This window comes from Berghia stephanieae, chromosome 1 (assembly GCF_034508935.2).
Source record: "Berghia stephanieae isolate SIO BIC M18660-M18661 chromosome 1, UCSD_Bste_1.3, whole genome shotgun sequence".
Taxonomy (NCBI): Eukaryota; Metazoa; Mollusca; class Gastropoda; order Nudibranchia; family Aeolidiidae; genus Berghia; species Berghia stephanieae.
This window is the reverse complement of record NC_088360.1, coordinates 38072939-38098267: the sequence shown is the minus strand read 5'-3', so window position 1 is coordinate 38098267 and position 25329 is coordinate 38072939. Positions and strand designations below refer to the sequence as shown.

General features: G+C 34.9%; 1 protein-coding gene across 1 annotated transcript in view; it reads right to left on the bottom strand.

Annotated features, from left to right (window-relative positions):
• Positions 1-25329, bottom strand: part of LOC144973890 (follicle-stimulating hormone receptor-like) — a 102980-nt gene that overhangs the window by 5997 nt on the left and 71654 nt on the right. The window contains exons 2-8 of the mRNA XM_078916777.1: positions 20543-20614; positions 18936-19010; positions 5689-5763; positions 4582-4671; positions 3307-3375; positions 1908-1976; positions 613-687 (exon numbers count right to left, since the gene is read on the bottom strand). Coding sequence (XP_078772903.1) covers positions 613-687; positions 1908-1976; positions 3307-3375; positions 4582-4671; positions 5689-5763; positions 18936-19010; positions 20543-20614 — 525 coding nt within the window. The remainder of the gene's footprint in view (positions 1-612; positions 688-1907; positions 1977-3306; positions 3376-4581; positions 4672-5688; positions 5764-18935; positions 19011-20542; positions 20615-25329) is intronic.

Genomic DNA, 25329 nt, shown 5'->3' with positions numbered 1-25329 from the left:
ACATGGTTGAGGGGTTTCAGATTAGGTGTTGGATTGCATCTTGTTTTCTTTTAAATGGCCAGATACACGTTCAACCCAACTATAAACACTGACTCTACAAAATACCTGAGCTTTATAAACTTTCCCAAGGCGTTTAAAAATGTTACTCGAGGTTTCTTCTTCGAAAACAAGAAATTCAATGACAGCTTCCTGTCGCTGACGGACGTTCGTGGGGGCAGCCATTTTGAACTGTCATAAATTTGTCAAAATTTGACAGAATTAAAATTTTGAACTTTTTATTTACAAAAGTACATGGGTAGGTTCAACTGAGCCACATATGGCGTCACATGAAAAAGAAATGAACTCAGTAGGAGATTTGTTCCATTACTTTTTGATTCAGCCTCGTAAATAGAAAAAAAATGAACAAACAAACTAAAAATGAACAAACATAAACAACAAAATCTCCCCCCAACAACCAAAAGAAAACAATCCCAAACAAAAATAAGAACAAATTTGTAAACAATAATTAAAATAACATTTAAAAAACGATGACTGCTCGGTGTCTCAGTGATTTCGCCAGCAGCAGTAATTACTTTTGCCTTACTGAATCAAATAAAAGTAAGAAATTCTTACAAGAAATCAAGCTGTTGGATTCCGCTGAAGGCGTGTTTGCCCAGATCGTACAAGTGAATATTGTTTTTGCATCGTCTGGAAATGTAAAAGAAAATCGATGAGTAAGATCAGAGTTGCCAACCATGGAGAATTGCTTGGCAGCTTTGTCTAATTCCGCCTAACAGGCGTCGTGTCTCGTTCTACATTTTACGTGTTGCTGGTAAGGAATCCTTTGTAAAGCGCGTTTTTGTGCACGTTTAGTAGATATTGCGCTATATAAAGGATTGAGTTTTTTTAAAATTATGAAATGAACAAGAGTAGACAGTTATATAAAAATTAAATTACTTAAAATGTGAGCTTTTGTGTTTTTAAATATAGCGTAATATCCACTTAACAAATAACTTGTAGGACGAGGCATGACGTCTAATAGACACTTTTTCAACATTTTATCGATATTCTATACCTAAGTACGGTAATAGTATGTGAGTAAAGAACCTTTTCCTAGGACCCAACGTTGCCCACCCCGTAGCAGGACTCGAACGTCAGACCTTACGGCACTAGGGCAAATATCGTACCGCAATAATGCAGAGTCGCCGAAAAAGACGCAACCACAAGTGGATGGCCAACTCTCTGGCATACGTGCACAAACCAGCGTATACAAGTAATCTCTCAGAAAATAATTACATACATCATTATTAACTTTCGAAAAATAATACTCTATAATAATAATATGTGAATATTTATATAATTAACACAGCCGAAACTAAAACGCCATGCCATTCCACATTCCTAATTAAAATAGAAGTATCTATTACTGACAAATGATCATAAAAGAACAGTTCAATCATTAAAAAAGATACATAGTTAATTAAGTTAATTAAGAAAAATGATCATGTCATGTTTAAATACGTATAACGAAAACTCGTCCATTTAAGACAAAGATATGAAAAATGTAAGTATGAAACAATGCCAGAGAAAGATAAATAATACAAGATTTAAAAAATAACCGTCCCAAAAAATAAGAAAAACAGCATCCCGAAATTTTATTATTACTTTGGGGGTGTTTTTTTTACATGTAATTTTCTTTCTTGCTTTATCTGGCATTGTTTCACACACACACACACACACACACACACACACACAAATACACACACATACATACACACACACTCACACACACACAAACACACTTTTTAAGGCTATATCTTATACCAATAATGCCCGCTCCCTAATTTCTCAACTCATCCATTTAAATGGTGTGACATGTCATTGGAATGAGCACCAAACAAAAAGGAGTGAGGAAGTAAAAGACTTACAGTCGTTTAATGGTACCTCCCGAGAAGGCTTTGTCTTCTATCCTCTTTATCATGTTATTTTCCAATCCTCTGGAGAAAAAACATTGAAGAAATGTGACGATAAATAAATTTTCCGGGTGAACAATTAAAATCCCTTTAAAATCAACAACAGCAATAACAAAAACACATAATCTCTCTCTCTCTCTCTCTCTCTCTCTCTCTCTCTCTCTCTCTCTCTCTCTCTCCAAAAGAAAAAACGAGAAGAATGTTTAAAAAGAAAGAAAAAGAAAAAAAAAACAAAAAACAAAAAAAAAAACAAAAACAAAACAGGGCTCTAACTATAATGGATTGTATATTTTTTATCTAGATACATTAGCAAAGAATATTATCAAGAGAAGTATAGGCTACAAATCCTGACCATGGCACATACCTGTGCATTTGATATCGAATATTTTGACACAGCGATATGTACCAAACATTGTCAATTTAACAATTAATGTTGTTCATATAACTTTGAAAAAATGTTATTATTACGGTATCTGGAGAGTCACACAGAGCGTTTAAAAGTATTTAAAGCTTATTAGCTCTTAAACGACACGATACGATACGATACGAATAGACTGCTTATATTATCGCAAAGTCCCCAAATATTATGTGTCATTTGCACAATTCTTTAGCATTCCTAATGACCGACGGCGTTACAACGATTCGTTTGTTTCCCAAGCAAGGCATTTCATACAGTACCAGTCGCCTGTGAGGCGTCCTTCTTGTAACAACACTCCTACAAAATTCGTCACTGCCAGTGACCATGTACTTATCCAAGCCGGAGTCGATTGGAATATTGTGTGTTAAGTGCCTTGCCCAGGGTCACAGCATTGAGATTAGAATTATCCATGATCACTGTCACCCATTCAGGCAATTACTACGCTTAAAATTGCTTGCTACCCTTTGGCTAGAGTGCTAGTCTAACACTAAGTACTTTCCGCCGGATCTAACACCCCCAGCCACCCAAATCACTACAGGATTAACAGCGGGGGGGGGGGGGGGGGGGGTCAGAAAAAAATCTCGACTGCACCCGGGATCAATCTCGGTCCCTTTGCTTGCTAAGCGAGTGCTCTATCAGCTGAGCTATATCACACGTATTAATGAAATGGTGAAAAGGGATATAGCTAATAGGGAATGAGATTAGCGGAAGAGTAGCGTCCCTTGATTGGAAGTCACGAGCGGATAAGTTATTAGAGAGAGAACGTCATGTTGGCTGTGCGGCATGAGACACTCACCGAAAACGAGGACGGGAGAGACGCATGCGCAAAACCATTTTGATGTTCTCTCTGTAAGGTGACGTCCAATCAAGGGACGCTACTCTTCCGCTAATCTCATTCCCTATAGTGATAGAGTATAATCATAGTTCGTAGCTTACAAGATGTAGGTCTTGACGTGACTAAAATCGCCTTCTCTGATGATTTCGATTTTATTCGAAGACAAATCTCTGTGGATAAAAAACGTCATAAATGCATTAAAGTTAAAGTATTTTATTTTATAACAGATCAAGGAATGATAGACTTATTGATAATGAGGAGGGATGATGCGGATGATGATGGTAATGATAATGATGATGATGATGATGATGATGATGATGATGATGAATATGATTACACTACTACTACTACTACTACTACTACTACTACTACTACTACTACTACTACTACTACTACTACTACTACTACTACTACTACTACTACTACTACTACTACTATTGCTACTGCTATTACAAATACTAATACTTTTACTACTACCACTACTACTACTACTTCTATTACTACTACTACTACTACTACTACTACTACTACTACTACTACTACTACTACTACTGCTGCTACTACTACTACTACTACTACTACTACTACTACTACTACTACTACTACTTCCACTATTACTACTACTACTGCTTCTACTACTACTACAACAATATCAAATCTACCCCTTTCACTACTACTTCTACGACTACAACAACATCAACAACAACTTCTACTACTACTACTACTACCACCACTACTATTATTACTACTACTACTACTACTACTACTACTACTACTACTACAACTACTACTACTACAATAATAATAATAACTATTATTATTATTACCATCATCATCATCATCATCATCATCATCATCATCATCGTCATCATCTTTATGTCATTATCATATATTATTATTATTATTATTATTATTATTATTATTATTTTATTATATTATTATTATTATTATTATTATTATTATTATTATTATTATTATTATTATTATTATTATTATTATTATAACATCAATATCTTTAGGACAAAAACACTATGATGATTGTGAATGAAAAGTGATGATGATGATGATGATGATGATGATGATGATGATGATGATGATGATGGTGATGATGATAATGATGATGATGATGATGATGATGATGATGATGATGATGATGATGATGATGATGATGATGATGATGATGATGATGTTGGCACTGGTTGTATTAGTGCTGCATGCAGTTCTTGTTGCGGGGGAATATTATGGTGGGATGATAATGTTGGAAGGCTGGTGATGATAATGGTGGAAGTGAGGATGATGAATGGTAATGCTAACGATTATAATGATACCGTGGATTGTTGGTGATAAAAGAAGAAAACAGTTTTTACACTACTTACATTTCATACATGGAGCTGTTCTGTGACTCCGACTTGGTCTCAAACTTGGATAAATCTGGTATTCTGGTCAGTCCACACTTGTTGATTCTCCTGGATAAAAAGATTTATGTAAGGGTGACGTACGTGAAGCAATGACAGGATTGTTATAACAATACCACAGCTCATCAACTGCAGTACTCTGGAAGGACAATTCTTTTAAGAAATTAGCCAGAAAACCCGTTCTTCCCAAGGTACCAGGTTAAAGAGTTTTTCCCAAGATGAGAGTCATCGATACTTGAAAGACGATTTTTCTGGCCAAATTTTTAAATAAGTCTTTTTCCAGAGGACGGCAGTTAACTGGTTAAAGAGCTGTGGTATTGTCTAAGCAATAGATTATTATAGCACATATTCATTAAAATGTGCCCATTGCATTTTACAAGCAGTCCCGATTCTACACCATCATCATTGGACGAGACATGTAACTTGTACCGTATTATAATTTCATCTCGACGAAGAGACTCTGTTACGAACAGCCTACTCATTTTAACCTGAGTAATTTTTTAAAATGAGCTTTTATATAGCGCAATATCCACTAAATGTGCTCAAAGCGCTTTACAAGGGGTCTCTGGTCAACAACAACAATTAATATTTAGGACGGGACATGACGCCTGTTAGGCGATATTACAACTTTTTCAAACAGAGATAACGCTGTTAACGGCCAGGTACTTATTTTACACCTAAGTAAGGTGAGAGATTGTGAGTAAAGAGCCTTCTCCAAGGACTCAACCACGCGCCGAGCGAGGCTCGAACCCAGGATCGACCTTCCGATTCGAAAGCGAGTGTCCACATAGCCGCACAATGGTAAGAAAAAGAGCCTATTCCAAGACCCCAACGTTTGCCGCCCACCACGGCATTGGAATCGTACAGATTGAAAAATAGTCCAATAGAGCCATGCGATCCAGAATCTATCCTGGTTTCTAAGACATTAAAGATACGAAAGCAGTTGCTTGCTATTCATTGAATAGGACGCTAGTCTGTCGTAAAATACCTTCCAACGGGTATATCAAATCTACCCCTTTCTCTACTAAATGGGAAGTGAAGGAGGGTGGTCAGAAACATTCTACTTACAGGAAATCTAAATTCATGAACGTGCCAAAGATTCCTGGTCCAATCGTGCGAAGACTGAGACACTCTGTGATGATCCTGAAAGAGAATTAACCTGATATTAAAATGGGGCCATAGATCAGACATTGATGAGCAAAGGAAGCAACTTTTGGATAGTAACGTTATAGACTTTAGTCTTTATAGAGGTTAGCAAACAATTTATCTCAATCGTTATTTTTCCATATTTTGGACCAACGATAGAAATTTGGCTGACTAATCTTGCCCCATTAACCTCCAATTCTAAGGGAATAGTTTTCAACAGTCCTGACGTCAGTTCCCGCGTAATGACGCATTTTAACTTAGTAACTGGTTCTATACTATCGGAAAAGTGGCGGAAGTCCTTATGAAATACTTCTCCAACGAGCACAAAAGTGTATCCAGAGGAGAAAAACATTATAAATCTGATCATGTTTTGACTTATATACATTCTGATCACATGACATGTGAAAAAGTTCTCGCCGCAGGAAGAATAAAAAGTACCGATTTTCTTTGTTGAGAACCAAACTGCTCGTTGCTGGGCGGACGTGACATCAGACTATTGAATCCTATTGTTTTTTTATTTTTTTGGAGGGGGGGGGGAATCTTATTTTCAAATGGGCTTGAAAATTGGTTATCTACTCCTTTCAGGGATTGCAATCTTTGAGACAAACCTCTATTATGATATGTTTAATCATTACTCATTTTCATCTTAGGGAGTACGTGCATATAGTTGGAACTCATTATTGGAAAACAGGTGGAATGCGTTATGGCACTAAACAATTTGTTTCTCATCGTATCAAACTGGTATTATGTCCAAGTGAAGCGGATGCCAAAAAGCATATTTGAAGCTAAAATTATTAAAATTACAAAAATTTGGTTTTGAAAAGTATGTTGGAAGCAGTGCCAAACAAAACAAGAAAGAAAAATACGAAACCATCCCAAAATTCAGCCTGCCTCCTCGAGGAAGACTGATTTTTTGGGATGGTTTTTCTTCCTTGTACTTTTCTTTCTTGCTTTAGTTGGAACTGTTTCATACACACCATTCCAGATCATTATCTTACATCTGTGCCTTCTCCCTAAGTTGCCACTTTGAAAGTTTGAATTGTTTTGGTTGTACTATTCCGTATATTCAGTAAAATATATTATACACTTGACTCAAGTTTCAGATTCAGTTTTCAGTGAAACATTTTATAATACTGTTTAGAGACGATGGGTCACATTTACGCATTATCAAATCCATTAATCTTAAATTGTTATTTTAAAAAATCATTCTTAGTGTTGATTTCATGAAGATTATGCATTTTCTGGTTGTGATTTTGTTTACTTGGGCGTTATCAAAAGGCAAATATTGAAATCACAAAAAAAGTATTGCTATCTTATTATAGCCATTCGTTCTTCATTATATTCACTATCTTAGCCAACCGAAATAGCGGTTATTTTGATTTTAAATTTACATCCATGATTAATTTTCCCTCTCTCAAGAAATAACAGAATTATACCAACAAAAATAAAATCAAGATTAACACGCAGAATTAAAAAAATATATTTAAAATCTTTATAATTCTCTTTTCTCTTTTAAATCTAAATCTTCACTTAGGGACCATTATATTCTAATTCCTGAAATCCGAGTATTTTATATTAGGTACAAGGTAAATAAATCTATTTCAATCTGTGTCTGTGTCTATTTTCGTCAATCAAGCGATCTATATCGCTGTGTTCAATTCGGTACCTGAAGGGATTAAACCAGATGTAGGAAATTTATACTTATCTTTATTCTGCCATACTCTGACAATGAACATTTTCAAAATTTTTGCCTTCAAATATCGATTGATTAGCCCTTTCCTTACCAGCCTCTTTCAGAATTTTCCCAAAATGTCACACCACCCAACACAAAAATAGAATTTTCTTACTCAAACAGAAAGGCAACAAATACATTCTATGCATAATATTGATCAGCAAAATGAACTCTACAGCACAGTGTCACGTTTTTATAGCTATAATAAAACATTTTTCTTTAAATTGTGTGATTTTCAAAATGAATCAGAATGATAGTCGTGCTGGTTGGATCGTAACGAATGTGACGATTTTCCTATGGTTGGTAAGGAGAGGGTTAAAACCTGTCCTGTCATTAACTTTCAAACCTGGAATGTAAGATCGGTATTCCAAACTACCTTATTAAGTGGTGTAAAGAGTTTCTGACCCATAGACCGCAATGTGTAAAATTGGGTGAACATATCTCCAACAAAAGAACGTTGTCGAACGGATGTCCCCAAGGCTGCGTGAGTTCCCCAATCCTGTACATCTTATACACCAACGACTGCAGACCATCCTTTGAAAATGGTTTTATAGTGAAATATGCAGATGATACTGCTATTCTTGGCTTGTTAAAAGATAAAGTTACCGAAAAGAATTATTTCAAACAAATAAATATATTCACCGATTGGTGTAAACAAAATCAGCTTAAATTAAAAAACGAAAGAACAGATGTTTGGTGTAAAAAATAAAAAAGACTTAAAGTGTGTGGCGATCGGTAAAGATGATGTTGAGATAGTTGACTATTTTAAATATTTAGGAATAACCATTGATAGTTCCCTCAATTTCTCTCAACATATTAATATAATATCTAAGAAAGTTGCCCAAAGATTATACATCCTAAGGAAATTGAGAACATTTCAATAAGGAAGAAAACTATGTTTAGAGTTTATGACTCATTGATTAAAAGTGTAATTGCGTTTGGCTGCACCATATGGTTTGGAGGATGCCGACTTAAAGATAAATCAAAAATTTCAAAATCTATCAAAGAGGCATCAAAAATAATAAACCATTCTCTTGATGGAGTAGAAAGAATTCATGGAAAAGCAATAGAAAGGAAAGCATTCTCAATTACCAACAAAAAAACATATTTTATACCATGAATTTAGTCTTTTACCATCTGGGAGAAGGTTTTGTCAGATTAAATGTAGAACTAACAAGTATAAATCAACGTTCGTTCCATCAGCAATAAAAATTTTGAATATTTCATATGGTACAGAAAAACCAAGGATTGATTCGTTGACTGATTAACTGATTAATTTATTTAATGTAAGATTAACTGACCAATTGATAATGATGATAATTTTTGGTGTCGAATTGCCACAATCGTAACAAATTGAAAACGAAGTGAATATGTTTATGTTGTGTATATCGCACGTGTGAAAGAAAGAGAGGAAGAGAGAGAGAGAGAGAGAGAGAGAGAGAGAGAGAGAGAGAGAGAGAGAGAGAGGGGAGAGAGAAAATAAGTAGGAGAGAAATATCTGTTCAATGTTACAGTTATCGTTTAACGTTATAACAAGTGTAACTAAATGACAAATTGCCATATTTATGGACAATAAAGATCTATTATTATTATTATCATTTATTATTATTATTATTATTATTATTATTATTATTATTATTATTATTATTATTATTATTATTATTATTATTTGAAGGACGAGTTTTCTGGCAAAATTTTTGAAAACGTGTTTTTTATTTTAAGCGTGACAGAATTGAGAGATACAAAATTAGCATAGGGGCCTTTTATTAAATTATAAGATTTGTAAAACTTAGGAACAGAGAAAAGTTAAAGTATGAAAGAAAAGCTCCTTTTCTGGACATATTTGAAGTGATGTATATGATATCGAATGAGTCAATTCCAGATTTGAATATGACTGACATTAAACGCTCAAGTTATTCAAGGGTCAGTTGTTGGCCTAAATAACCCTTCACATAATTATTATGATAATATGATATATGACGACAATTACATTTCCCCCCTTTGATTTCGCTAAGTCAAAGACCACAGGGCGATTTAGCCACAGATCTAAACATTTAAGTATTATGTAGTCTTATCCACGATCAAAGCTTTGGAAGTTTTAAAAAAGAAAGTAATAGTTTCTATCTTTCAACGTTATCGTCGTCGTCGTCGTCGTCATCATCATCATCATCATCATCATCATCATCATCATCATCATCAACAACATCATCATCATCATCATCATCATCATCAGCATCATCATCATCATCAAAAGCAACGTCATCATCTTCAGTGTTGAAAGTATTCATATATAATGCACAACTCTGGCTGTGAAACCGCTCCGTCATATTTCCATTATCTATTTATTTTATTGTGTACATTTTAACACGTCGGTACAAAAAATCATTTTTGGAATACAATAAATGATTATTATTATTATTATTATTATTATTATTATTATTATTATTATTATTATTATTATTTATTATTATTATTATTATTTTATTACTTATTTTTTTTCTTCTTCTTCTTCTTCTTCTTCTTCTTCTTCTTCTTCTTCTTCTTCTTCTTCTTCTTCTTCTTCTCCTCCTCCTCCTCCTCCTCCTCCTCCTCCTCCTCCTCCTCCTCCTCCTTCTTCTTCTTCTTCTTCTTCTTCTTCTTCTTCTTCTTCTTCTTCTTCTTAGGTAAAAAGACACATAATATGAGTCATGACCTAAGTGTGGTCCAGCTCCCTTAGATGGTTAGAATAGAGAGGTTTCTTCTTTATTTTAGCTCTATCTGATTTTCTTGCCACAGCTTTCTTCTTCTTCATCTTTATATAAACCAACCGACTCAGCAAGAGTATTGTACTGTGTCCTGTTTACTCTCTGAATGTCTCTACAACCAAATTAAGATACCAAAAGAAAGGTCGAACTAAAGAGAACAAAAGGCAAAGAAACCTCTTCCCGCTATGTCAACAAATATTATTTGGTCTCCATTGCTATCTCTACTCCTCCTCTTATCCTTTCCTATCTTATGTCCTCTCTTTCTCCCTCCCCCTCTCTCTCTCTCTCTCTCTCTCTCTCTCTCTCTCTCACTCTCACTCTGTCACTCTGTGTTTACGTGTGTGTGTGTTGTGTATTTATGTGTGTGTGTGTGTGTGTGTGTGTACATGTGCATACTTATGTATGCGTGTAATTCTTTTATTTCATTTTTTTTTTCTTGCGGTTTGTCCCAGATCCAAATAGACATTAAAGGCTATCTCGTCTCTTATGTTGTATTTCCCATATCATAGGGTTTTGCGGATTGAATGGTCCCCATCAATTTCCTTAATTTCAACTGGAATGATCAAGAAATCCCACTTGTCTAAATAAAGACAATACAAAAGAAGTCTGTAATAAGAGGAACCTGGTTTGATGATTTATTTGTGTTTTGCCATCGAGAGAACGCACCATAACAACTTTGTCCACCAGAATGATATGTACACATTCATTGATCGATTGATAAGTAAGTATATATATATATATATATATATATATATATATATATATATATATATTATATATATATATACATATAAATCTAGATAGACAATCTAGTGACTTTAATTCTAGATTCATGCGCTATTGATAATGACTAGCAATGTTTGTGACTCCATAATTACGCTGTAATAGCCAGAGAAGAGTTGATTCAAGCAACATTTCAGTAAAGCTGATATCCAGAGCAATCATCTAGGTTGAATAGTTGTAGTTTAACATAGATTATCTCCCTTAAAAGCTGCTGGCCGAAGTTGGTCACAAATCAGGAATCGAGTTTAGGATTTTCGGTTTGTTGCAAGGCTGCCTAATTATTGGCAACGAGATATATTAAGACTGTTTACCATGTCCTTTCTTTAAATAACCCTATCTGAGCCCTCTTTTCCTTTCGCGAACTGCCGTTCCGGGTTGATCCATAGTTCATCTCAAGCCTTAAAGGGTATTGTTGACATTCAATGTGACAGGGTTCCCCAACAATAGGACGGATTGACGTAGTGAATAAGGGTCATTCTTGCCACGAGGCAAATACACGATATTATCCCATCATTAAATACAACAGAACAATAGAGATTAGTGATTTCACAGTATTTCATGAATTGGATTTTCAAAAAAAATCATCTCAGCTTTGAGAAATTTATATATTAAACGGGAAATTATATAATTTGTCCAAGGTACCAGAAAAAAAATCCCGGCCCTCTGGTCCGAAAGTGAGTGTCATATACTAGACCACATAGCCGTACATAGATGCACTTCGCCCGGCATAACACCGCATTGGAATGTTTTATAGTACATATACGACCCTGTGGCAATCAATATCCTGATTCCTGTACATTGGGTGGGGAGATGGCACCAACCAGAAGCCTTACAATCTTAATTCAAGTCACAGAATTGCGGTACATGATCTAGCTCTTCTAAAAATTTAACCAGTTAACTGTCGTTCCCTGGAAAGACACGTGTTTCAAAATTTGGCCAGAAAACTAGTTCTTCAAATATCGATGATGAGGGTCATTTAAATCGATCGATAATATGAAGGACGAGTTTTCTTGCCAAACTTTTCAATACGTGTCTTGCATAGTACAGCTGTTCCCTGGTTAAAATCATTCCCCCCCCCCCCCGACCAATCCATATTTCTCCAGTCAACGACAAAGATATCTGTAAACAATGTCTCAATAGATCTGATCTTGTATTTTTTTTTATAATTCAAGTGTATGGAGATTAAAATTGGTGGCTAGACGGGATGTTTAACCTAGGAGTGTCCCTTGTAAAAAAAAAAAACTCCCCCTAGTCACTTCTTTGCTTCTGGTATAATATTGCAGCTTGAATATTGATTGATGAAAGGTCCATTTGCTCAAAATCTACCTCTTCATTCTTCTCAGGCATGTCTCGAATTGTTTCCATTAGATTGCTTTGATAAATGACGCTTAAAAGCATCAACTGAACAATAACGACTATCTAGTTCATATTTTTCATCAATTAAAAAAACATTAGTGGGCCTAAAAACTCTAATCAATCATTTGAAGTTTTATAAACAATCGATCTCCATGCTCCATTAGAAGTCAAGTACACCACGATGTATGCATTTAATTAATTTGTAGCTATACTTATTACATTTATTTTCAATCAAGAATTTTTTCGGTCTCGTTTGAATCCGTCTTCAAACCTAGTCTTTCCTTTATTCTTATTTATATTATTTTACATTAGTTGGGAGTGACTGGTATATTTCAACATGCAAAATTTCATGATTATTCTTATAATTCAAGACATAAGATAGGTTGCTTTTACACGTCAAAAAATAGACAAAATTTGGTTTCGATGAATAATGTAACATGACATTGGATATTATTTAAATTTTGTATATTCATTGATTGAAACTCTCGAATGTATAAAGTTGGACATGTAAAATGGATATGGACTATGACATGACACTGTGTATTAGATATTTAATAATTTGAAATAGTGATTATATACTGAAAATTGTCAAATTAACAATAAATGTTGTTTATATAATTTTGAAAAATTGCATCTTTGCATGAAAGTTTCACAGATCATTTAAGGGTTTTTAAAACCCATTAGCTATTAAACGATACGACACGATTCAATATATTCATTTATATTGCCTTGGTGTCACTAATATTGATAATATCACCATGCCTACATTCTTCACACACCAACAGCCATAGCTAGGTTTTTGTATCCAAAAGTGTAAAGGTATTAATAAAGCAATCTGGCAACACTAAATTCATCACACAAAAAAACGGCTAGTTAACCGTTAGAATCTGAAAAAATGACATTAAAATATTTTGACCAAAAATCTCGTTCTTTAAATATTGATCGATTCAAATGACTCTCGTCAAAAATATAAAGCCTAGGACTTCAAGTAAGTAAAGTCCGAGATGACGGTCATTTAAATCGATCGATATTTCGAAGGACGAGTTTTTTGGCCAAAATTTAGAAAACCTGTTTTTTAAGAGCACGGCAGTATTGAGAACTTTATGAAATTTTCTGCCTAAATTTGATATTACGTCGAGGTGAACCAGACGCTAGAATTGAATTAATATAAAAATAATCAGTCTCAATATTGAGTTTATTATCTTTTTTTTTTGACGGTTTTACAAACTGAGTTCTCTCTCATATTTAATTTTCTCACACTCATAATTCAACCTTTTAATTCTATTTACAATTTACAATGTGGATTCGTATCGACACAACAAAAGGCCCAGACTGTAAATTACATCTTACTTAAAAGCATTTCTTGTGTATTTTTCTGCTTTAATTTGTTTAAGAATTATTTACAATGTGGGTTCATATCGACACAATGCTAGACCTAGATTGTAAATTACATACTTCTTAAAAGAATTTATTGTATATTTTTCTTCTTAAATTTGTTGAACCATTGTCTACATAACTTGCAGATTTCACGTTTTATTATAAACATAGATTTTATCTTATGAAATGGGTTCATAATGATGCATTGCATAATCGATCATTCTAAAAAAAATTATCAGAGAACTCTCTAAAACACACACTGTGCGAAATCAAAAACGTCATTAAATTTTGGACAATGCATATAGAAAAATACAATGGAAGTAATCTTTTCACGCCGAAATTTGACAGAGCTGAAGATGTCAGTATTTAAATCAAAGGAGGTAGAGTATTAGAACAAGGACATCTATAGAACAGACTTATAGCCCAGTCTCTTATCTGTGGAAGAAAAAAACCAGTCACATTTTTGTCTTCCTTGGTATAGAATCCTGGTCTTTTATATACAATGGAATCTCGATGAAGTCAACATCATCGGACTAGGAAGATTGGTTGACTTTAAGCAAGATTGACTTTATCCATTATCAATGGGACACGCTTACATAAAGAAAATACTTTTTGGGATTAACAAGATGTGTTGACTTTAAGGAGAAGTTGACTCTTAAGAGTATTGACAATATGCGGATTCCTCTGTAGACTGTAGTACTTTCCTTCAAATTCAACCTAGATCCAGACGCCCAATTGAATTTTAAGTGGACGAAAGAAAGGAAAAGGAACGAGGGAAGCAGGAAGAAGACAACTACTTTGCATGCGAGTAGAAATTTCAGCTGAATGCTAATTTTTGTTGTTGTCTTGGTTAAATGGGGTTCTGGTATTCATAATTTAAATGAAATTAATTTTGACAAGCCGATTTACAAATTAAAGACCACCGACAAGAATCATTTTCAAACAACATTGAAAAAATAAATTATTGTTCTTCATTTCAAACCCATATGGGTTTTATTAAATTAACTACGACTACAACACCCTAACATTGACTAAGCCATCACGTGGTCTTAGCTTAGTCGAAATGCCACACTGTCTCATTGATATTTCAGGGGATTTTTTGGGGTATAAAAAGAGTGCCATAGTACGATGAGTTTCATGTCTGTGGACACATATTTGCCGATAATAAGATTCTCAATATTGAATTCAATTCTACATAGTAGTAAGTTTTATATATTTCAGTTCCAAGGTTGAGCTTGGGCTTTTAAGTGTTTTTTTTTTCTAATTCAAAATGCTGCTGAATGGATCAATTCAACAGAGGAGGCCTTTTAGAAATCTTTGAGGCAAATATTTTCTGATTGATTCTTTCGTATCTAACCACAAAAGTATGTTTTTTAAAAATGTATAGATTTAAGCAAACTAATGTTTTATGAAAGCATTGGAATGAGGATTGATGATCATAATATCACCATGACCCACATTCTGACATGGGACTTTACAACCATGACAAATTAGTGAGCAAGCTCTGGTTAAGTTGAAGGATTGAAAAAATCTGAATGAAATAGTACCAGAAAAATCAGAAAGAAAAAAAAAAGAAAAAAAAAGAAAAAAAAATCTCGAAAATTAAATCAGCTCGCTTCGACTCCTTTGTCGAAGCAGGCTGATTTTATGGGATTTTTTCCTTGTATTTTTCTTTCTGCTTTGTCTGGCACGGTTTCAATCAGACTTTTTCCGGAGATATTTAATTTTACAAATTCTGTTCTGCCGTACTCTAACATCACCCCCCCCCCCAATACATTTTAAACCTTTTTGGCCAAAATACTCGGCCTTCTTATATCGATCGATTAAAATGACCCTCATCCTATCAAAAATTCTAAAACCTGAGACTTCATTATATAATTTGAGTTAAAATTCGTCTTCATTGAGAAGAGAGTTTTATTTCATAAACTTAAAGATTCTGAATTTTTAATATTCTGATAATATTGACCTTAAATTCAATTCTTCTCTTCTACTTCATTCCAACAGAACATCATAATGTGATCTACTGGTATGACAATCGCCTTCGGATCGGAAGATCCATGGTTCGAATCCTGATCTGAAAGTCGCAAGTTGAGTCTTTGTAAAAGGGTCTTTGCTTACATTCTCTAACCGTACTGAAGTGTAAAATGAGTATCTGGCTATGAATAGTGTTGTCTTTGTCGGGAAAAAAATAACTTGAAATATAGCCAAATAGGGCCATGTCTCGTTCTACATGTTAAGTGTTGCTGTTGGTTAGCGACCCTTGTAAAGCACTTTGATCACGTTTAGTTGGATATTACGCAATATTAATGCTAGAGCTTTTTTGTGTTTTTTGTTGTTGTTGTTGAAGCGGTGGGCCATACAAAGAAAGGAGACTGGGAAAACCTTAGTGCTCTCAAATCTTGACAAATTCTCCAGTGGGCGTTCATATTTACCGTTCGAATCGATTAGAGATGAATGGGCGACTGGAAGCATACGAGTTTACAGAAACTAGAGACAAACACGAATTTTCATGTATAAGAATGGATTACATCGGTGTGATTTTTTTTCTCTTGCTTTCTTTTACCATGCTGGTGGCAAATGAAAAGTCAACAGAGAAACCAATTCTCCTTGAAGATTTTGAAAAAGGAGATATCAGGTCAGGATGAAACAAATATAATGATAATAGAAAACCCACAACAAAAACGAATATATACAAAAGGATGAAAAACAAGAAGATAATAAGAAAGAATTGATAAGGTTTTAGGAAATAATAAAATGCAGCTTAACTCGTATTTGCTGGTCTGAAGTGGGCAGATTATAAAAATTGGATTTGGGGTCCCCGTAGCTCAGTTAGTAGAGCACTCGCTTCACAAGCAAAGAGAGCGAGATCGATCCCTGATGATGATTTGATTCCAACCCATCCAGCAATGATTGGGTAAGGTGGTCTAGATTTGCGTAAAATACTATGGGAAAGACTAGTGTTCTATTTGAAGGATAGCAGTCAATTGCTACAGTCCGTTTCATGCTGTAGAAACCGGGATAAACTCCGGCTCCATGGGCCTAGTGGCTCTGAATGAATGAATTTTTTTAATGATGGATTTAGGATTGATCCTTATAATAATATACTGCCATTCATGGGCAACACACATTTTTTCTAGTTAGGGCCAGAAAACGTCATAAGTCAAACTTGTTAAAATATCACACGATTTAAGACAATTGGCATACACAATAGTTCCATCAGGTCGAGAGCAGAGCTGTCCAACTAGCATTCATGAAGCGTAAGTGTGATTCTGTCAGCCTCTGCTTCCTAGCCTCCACTGGTTGGCGATTGAGAAAGGGATTTAATTCAAAGCTTGCGTATTAGTTTTTCCTTGCCTTGAAGATACTGACCTTACCTTTAGGAATTAATTGAATGAGATATATTCAAAACCCAGACCATTATGTTCGACCAATGTTTCGACCAAACCATTTATTGGCCTTTGGATACGCAAAATCAAGCGGGATGAGATCCCTTTCTTATTTTGAGCCGTATCTGTATAACGACTTACCCCAAAGCATTTGTGAAAAAGAATCGTTGTCTATTTTTAAACTTTGGTTTAAAACCTATATGTTTTTATTTATGTAGATGTTATGAAAAGCAAGATAGGCGTCTGATTGATTTGTGTTGTTTGTTTATGCATGTGTGTGTGTGTGTGTGTGTGTGTGTGTGTGTGTGTGTGTGTGTGTTTGTTTCAACCAATATTCTTTGTAATCTCAGCCCTTAGAGTCGGATGTCTCGGAGTTATAGAGCTATAAAAGATTTCAGCTTTTTATTATATTCTGACGTCCTGTGAAGTGTGTAACACGATGCACTTTTGTTTTAATTAAACCCAAAGATAAAAAGATCTGCTTGACAATGATGATTAATGGGAAGTTGAGACATTAACAGATGGAAAGCAAATTACTAATTTGGGCTTCGCCACTCTATACTTAATGAATATTACGAAAAGATTAATCGAAAAAAGATACCTTCCCCTGATTCATTCCCGCGGGGATTTTTTTCTTAAGATCCTATTCCAAGGAATGGTAGAAATAACAGCAGCTCCGCAAACTGCGTTAGGGCGTGATAACTTGCTCAAGACCACAAAGCTAGCAGGAGAATCGAGTTCAGTATTTTCCGGGATATGAGGTAAAGACAATCCGAGCGGGACTCAAACCCAGGACCCTCCGATCCTAAGGTGAGTATCATACTACACGTCCACAAATCTACACATTTACCAAATTATTGTTGCATTCACTGGGATGTCAGCAAAATGCCGACGAGTTAATCGCCTATTAAGATCGTTCTCGTTTTGGAAATATATATATATATATATATATATATATATATATATATATATATATATATATATATATATATATTATTTAAAATATTTACCACAATGTTTGATACAGTCTACATTAATGTTTCAGGCTTAATTTGCCGTCGTCAGGCAAATTAAGCCTGAAACATTAATGTAGACTGTCTCAAACATTGTGGTAAATATTTTAAATAATAATAATTCGCTCCCTTACTGCATGTCGAGCACTTTTCGTACCATATTTGTATCAAACACGATTCAATATTATATATATATATATATATATATATATATGTATATATATCTGTACTAAGAAAGTTTCAATACGAACAAGAGCTCACAACAGACAGTGTAAAAGCCCAAAGATTATTTAGAGTGTTCAGGGATTGATCCCTGGAATTTTTTTTTCTTTGGTCAAACCTTTTACACCAATGCATACTCGGGTATAAATAATAATTTGGCAATAAGCAGTAGCAGATAGTGTAGAATTGTTAATACTATAAGATCTCTTTAACCAGGTAACTGCCGTAATCTCGAAAGTCAAGTATTAAAATATTTGGCCAGAAACTTCGTCCTTCAAGAGTTCCCAGGTTTGCGAGTTTTACCAAGATGAGGGTCATTTAAATCGATCAATATTTGAAGGACACTTATTGTGGTCACTTTTTTTAAATACGCGTCTTTCCATCTGTTAACTGGTCAATAGGCGACTTTACTGTATGGATTGAAGGTTGGTTCAACTTGACCTGCTGGGAGAATAAATGGACCATAATAACGAGCATCCCCTTTCGCGTAAGGATGGAATGGGCATGGGCGGTATAGATGTTTTTATTCAGATGAATGATTTTTAACTAGACTTACAGAATTTGTAGTTCATGTAACCCATCAAAGACTCCCGCCTCAATAGAAATCAGTCTTGTGAAATTCCGGATGTGTCTGAGGATAGATTTTAGATGTTGATGGTTATGGGGCTGAGGTTGAGGTTGATGATGGTGATGATGATGATGCTGATGATGATGATAATGTGTTTATGATGATGTGATGATGATGATGATGATGATGATGATGATGATGATGATGATGATGATGATGATGATGATGATGATAATAATAATTATGATGATGATCGGGAAGAGGAGGAAGAGGAAGAGGAGGAGGCAGAAAAGGAGGAGGGTTGTAAAAATTGTAAGGATGGTAAATTCATTGATTGTTTTGATGGTGGAGATCGGAATGATACTTGTAAGAACCCTTCATACCAATGAGGTACACGGAACAGGAACTTATTTTGCTTTGTTTTTAAGCGTTAAATTGAGAGAAATAGTTACTTGCTTACTATTCTTCTTGTAATACAAAATTCTTTGCCCCAGATCTAACAATCATAATAACTAGATGGGCAGAGTTGCCGTACTCTGGAAAACCCCATATATAAAAATTTGGCCAGAAAATTCGTCCTTCAAATATCGATCGATTTAAATGACCCTCATCTTGGCAAAAACTCTCAAATCCGGGACTTCGCGAAGGTTTGAGATTTTTTGCCAAGATGAGGGTCATTTAAATCGATCGATATTTGAAGGATGAGTTTTCTGGCCAAATTTTCAAATATGGGTCTTTCCAGAGTGCGAGTTTCAGAAAATATCGCCATTCAAACTCTAGATCCAAACCATTCCCCTTGCTTTTAGAACGGTGCTCTACAAACAGAATCACCACGACCGTTTCCAAGATGAATTTGAGGATGGCACTTTTGTGTCAACGGGATCATTAAAAATAACTTCAAAAATTTTACAGAAACAAAATGTGCTGTTACTGCAACATTATGAATGAATTCCACACAAAAATACATGCTTTCCACAACATCTTGATTCTTTCCCTCTCATTTCTTAAAAGCTTTTCTCCATTCTTCCTTCCTTTTCTCTAAAATGATTCTCGCATTATGACAAAATGTCTTACTGTGGCTATGTGGTCTTGAAGAATGATACTCGCCTTTGGACCGGGAGATCCAGGATTCGAGTCCCACTCTGAGCTGCTCATAGTTGAGCTCATAGCTGCTCTGAATATGCTCATATTCTCTCGTCGGTATACTCAGGTGTAAAATGAGTACCTAACTGTTAACACCGTTGTCTTTGTCGAGAAAATATTTGCAATATTGCCTCACGAGCGTTATGTCTTGTCCTCCGTGTAAGTGTTTATGTTGGCGCAGTGAGCGCGTTAGTGGGTATTGCCCTATAAAAATGCTGTTTTTAAACATTTACTATGAATATCATTGAATTGCGAAGACCCTTAATTTTTTCAAACATTCTTGTACCAGGTTTAAGAATTCTTGAAAAGTTGACGGTTGATTTATCGATATTTGGTGTTAAACTATTTTAGCCAAAATGATCAAAAAGCAATTTTTCAGAGTATGCCAGAGACGCCCACTGAACAGAGACAGAAAATCACACTGTATAAAAAGTATTAAAAATGATACTTACATGTCTCTCAAAGCAGAATATCGAATGAATGACCTGGACGGGAGGACACTCATTAAGGAATCGCTGATCTGTCTGTGAAAAGATGGAAATAGATTTAAATAATTAGAATATATGTATATGTGTAATTTTTTTCCAATTGATGTTTCCTTGCTCAATGCGCTTTCATCTATTATATTTTTAACCCTCATTATTATATTGTGTAACTAAATTTTCATTATAATACATTTCAAAACTTGTTTGAAGCCTTGTATAAATACTTTTTTATGGAATTCTTTAAGCCCTGAAAACTAATGAAATTTTGAGTTAATGTCCGTTTCTATAACTTGAGCACTTGAGCATTTGTATAGCTTAAAATCCACGAAAGGTGCTCAAAGCGCTTTACCTAGCCAATATCAGCACCTCACATGAAGGACGAAAATGACGTCTGTTAAGCAATATTACAATTTTTCTTATGGCAGAGGCAACGTCGTTAACTGCCAGGTACTCATTTTACACCTGAGTACAGTTAGAGAATGTAAGTAAAGAGCCTTTTCCAAGGACTCAACTATGCACCGTTCGGAGCGGGACTCGAACCCAAGTCTTTCGATCCTAGGGCGAGTGTAAACCCGTACTATAGCATTAAATTCATTGATGACTTTTACGTATTACGCTAGTCAATCGCAAAGTACTTTTTGTCAGATCTAACAGACAATCTACCTATCCAATCAGTATTGAGTGACCAAGGAATCAGAAAACAAACCGATTTCTTTGTCCCAATTTTTTTGTATTCATCATCGAAAAACCAAAGCAATCGTAAAGCTCTTGGGCTCTCTAAGGTATTCGCTTGGATCACTGCATACACATGCAATCTTTAACTAAATTAAAATGTGGGAGCTTTAAAAATTACATTTAACTTTAAATAAAAAAATAGAAATATTGCTGTCATGTAAGGAGAACCAACGCTCCATTTGAATCTAATATCGTCTTCCGGTGTTATAGGAAACATTAGATATCGCTACAAAACGGTGCCTTTTAACGTGTTACATTTCAATAAACAGCAGTAGCAGGAGCAACAACAACAACAACAATAACAACAACAACAACAACATCAACAACAACAACAGTTGTAAACATGATGATGCTAATGATGATGATGATGATTGATGCTGCTGATAATGAAAATAAATAGCAGTAATAATAATAATAATAATAATAATAATAATAATAATAATAATAATAATAATAATAATAATAATAATAATAATAGTAATAATAATAATGATGATGATGATGATGATGATGATGATAATACTAATAATGATGATAATAATAACAATAACATTAATAATGATAACAATGATAACAACACATTTCATGGTAATAATAAACATCAATATATTATGATGACAGGGGACCTAAACCCGAACGGAAATAGCGTAACAAAGTGAGAATAAAAAGGTTAACTTTTCATTGATTGTTCCCCTTATTCTTGCGAAAAAAAAAAACAAAAAACCCCATTTGAATTACATTATAAATCAAGAATCCATTCAAAATCGGAAACAAAGGGGAGACAATTCCGCTGTGCCCCGACTAAACATATTTTTATTCATTTTGGCCGAAATTTCTTCTTCCAATATGATGACACACTTAGCCAAAAATGCTTAAACCTGCGACTTCTTATATCTATATCTAAATTTGAATATTTCTATTAACACATCAATATTTTTCATTTTTGTTTCACAAAATCTGACAAAAGAATGTAATAAGGTGTTTTGTCAGTGTGCCATAGACTAGAAGCTAATAAAATGTCCTCACTTCAACCATCTCAATGTAAAGCTTCCATTTATCGAAAACAAAAGCGTTAAGAGATTTTGGAGTCTTAACCTTTTCAGGTTGAACTAATCCCGTGAGATTAGGACGACAGAGGAAAACCTGAATTGGTTTCGTAACGAGAAGGCCGGATTGGACAGATATTGTGTGTGTGTGTGTGTGTGTGTGTGTGTGTGTGTGTGTGGGTGGGTGTGGGTGGGTGTTGTGTGTGTGTGCGTGTGTGTGTTTGTGTGTGTATGTGTGTGTGAGAATGAGAGAGAGTGAGGGAGTGGCAGAGAGAGAGAGAGAGAGATATATATATATATATAGAGAGAGAGATATTAAGGGATAAAATAGATAGTCTAGATAGATACACACACACACCCCCCCCCCCCACACATATATATATATATATATATATATATATATATATATATATATATATATATATATATATATAAGAGAGAGAGAGAGAGAGAGAGAGAGAGAGAGAGAGAGAGAGAGAGAGAAAGCTGTTTAACATCTTCATGACATGCCATCAGTATTTGCAGAGCAGTTTTCGCCGCGATTAATGGGTTAGTTCCAACTGGCAGGAGAGCATAAATTAATACTCCAAATTTAGAAAAAAGCGGGGCACTTATTTAATAGCAATAATGATGAGATATACAGGGTAAGGAGACTTGTCAAATGAAAACAGTGAGTAAAAGTATCAGTGTCAGGCAACCCACTGATACGACACCAACACTCTGACTGAGAGAGAGAGAGAGAGAGAGAGAGAGAGAGAGAGAGAGAGAGAGAGAGAGAGAGAGAGAGAGAGAGAGAGAGAGAGAGAGAGAGAGACAGAGAGAGAGAAAGAGAGAGAGAGAAAGAGAGAAAGAGAGAGAGAGAGAGAGAGAGAGAGAGAGAGAGAGAGAGAGAGAGAGGTCGGCGAGCACTGAGCTATCCAGCCACACGTCTTTGACAATGTGATATTTTTAATCTCTGTTTTCATCTGTCACTTGCCGTACCTTTTAATTCACAACCTATCTATCTATCTATCTCTCTCTCTCTCTCTCTCTCTCTCTCTCTCTCTCTCTCTCTCTTTCTCTATCCCCCTCTCTGCTAAATATGACTTAGAGTAAATTTAAAGCTAAAATGTGACCACCCGCTTCCAAACGGTATTAAATCGTGATACAAAAGATGGTGAAACATGAAGTTATAGTCAAAATATCAGATTGGGATTGACTTAATATGTTAAATTGAGAAGAATGAATATATTTTAGATAACAACAAGAAATTGATTCAGTAGAAAAGTGCCAGAAGGCAACAGAAAATCAAAACTTTCAGGACATTTGGGATTAGAACCCATGACCCGACTCTTACGGCAACTCCGCCTGGCCACGAATTGAATGCCCTACAATAGGATTCAATAGTCTGATGTCACGTCAACCAACAACGAGCAGCTTGGTTATAAACAAAGAAAATGGGTACTTTTTATTCTTCATGCTGGCTAGAATTTTTTTCACATGTCATATAATCAGAATGGATAAAAGTCAAAACATGATCAGAGTTATAATGTTTTTCTCCTCTGGATACACTTTTATGCTCGTCGGAGAAGTATTTCATATGGGCGTCCGCCATTGTTCCGATAGTTTAGAACAAGTTACTAAGTTACTATGCGTCATTACGAGGGAAGTGACGTCACGACTGTTGAAGCCTTTTGACGCCATCCACCACTCCTAAAAGTGGTTTCAAGTGTAGTAATCTTGATTCCCTCTCGCGAGAGTACTGAAAATCAAGATATTGGAATAAGTCTCATTTTTCTTGCTATAAATTAAATTTTAACCACTTAAACTTTTACCGATATAAAATCGTTTTGGGTCACATGTTTTACCCATCTTTTTAGTTACGGATTTATTGGTTTTCTTGTTTAATCATAATAATTTATTTCTTGATTTCTCTATATTGTCTGGCCTTATCAAACTGTACATAAATCTTATGTAACTTCCATTCACATTATAATCGGTTCAGATATTCAATCTAACCATGGTTGAAAGCCCAATATCCACATTTACAAGTCAGATGGCCACAAACAAATTATATTATTATTGCCTAATTTATCACTGTTGTAAGGGAGAATGACATCATGTGTTATGCTGTACTCTGAAAACAACACCCATTAAAAATTGTGGCCAAAAATACGAGAGATCGTGGATAGCTCATACGGTAGAGTCACGCTCTCCCCGGCCAGGCGGACTTGTCGTACCAGTAAGGTCGCGGGTTCGAGCCCCCATCGCCGCCGCGAAAATTTTTATTCTCTATTGTCTTCTGGCACTTTCCTACTCACTTCATTTATTGTTGCCAAAAATATTATTCGTCCTTCAAATATCGATCGATTAAAATGACCTTCTTCTTATCAAATGCTCTCAAATCTTGGACTTTACAGAAGCCCCAAGTTTGAGAGCTTTTAATAAAATGGGGGGTTGTTTTATTCAATTGAAGGTCGAGTTTTTTGGCCAAATTTTTAAATACATTTATTTTTCAATAACAGTGTAGACTTGGAAGTGGTATCCATAGCAGCTATATGAATACAACCATTTGGCTTATTTTACACGTGAATGAGGGTGTGCTATAAGGTCGCTTTTGGTAACTTTTGAAACACACAGACAGAGGCAAAAATATAATCAATATTAATTAATTTATTAGAAGGGGCTCGGGGAAAACTTTAGTAATTATCAATTTTTCAGGGATGGATAGTGAATATTTATCCAAAAACTGAGGACCAAAGTAGAGCAGGAAAATTTATTAACAGTGTTGAATAATGATAGGGCAAATTTACAAATTTTGTTCATTCCTTTTTTTTTTTTTGAAAAGCTATTTTCGATATTCTTTTGGTACTGGACTGTCGGTTTTTGGATTATAATTATTTCCATATTGGTCCCAGAGGTGCTGATGAAAAGTAGATTTGTCCACAACTTATCTTTTGTAGTTGTTCCAGGTCCACAACTTATCCAAAAAAA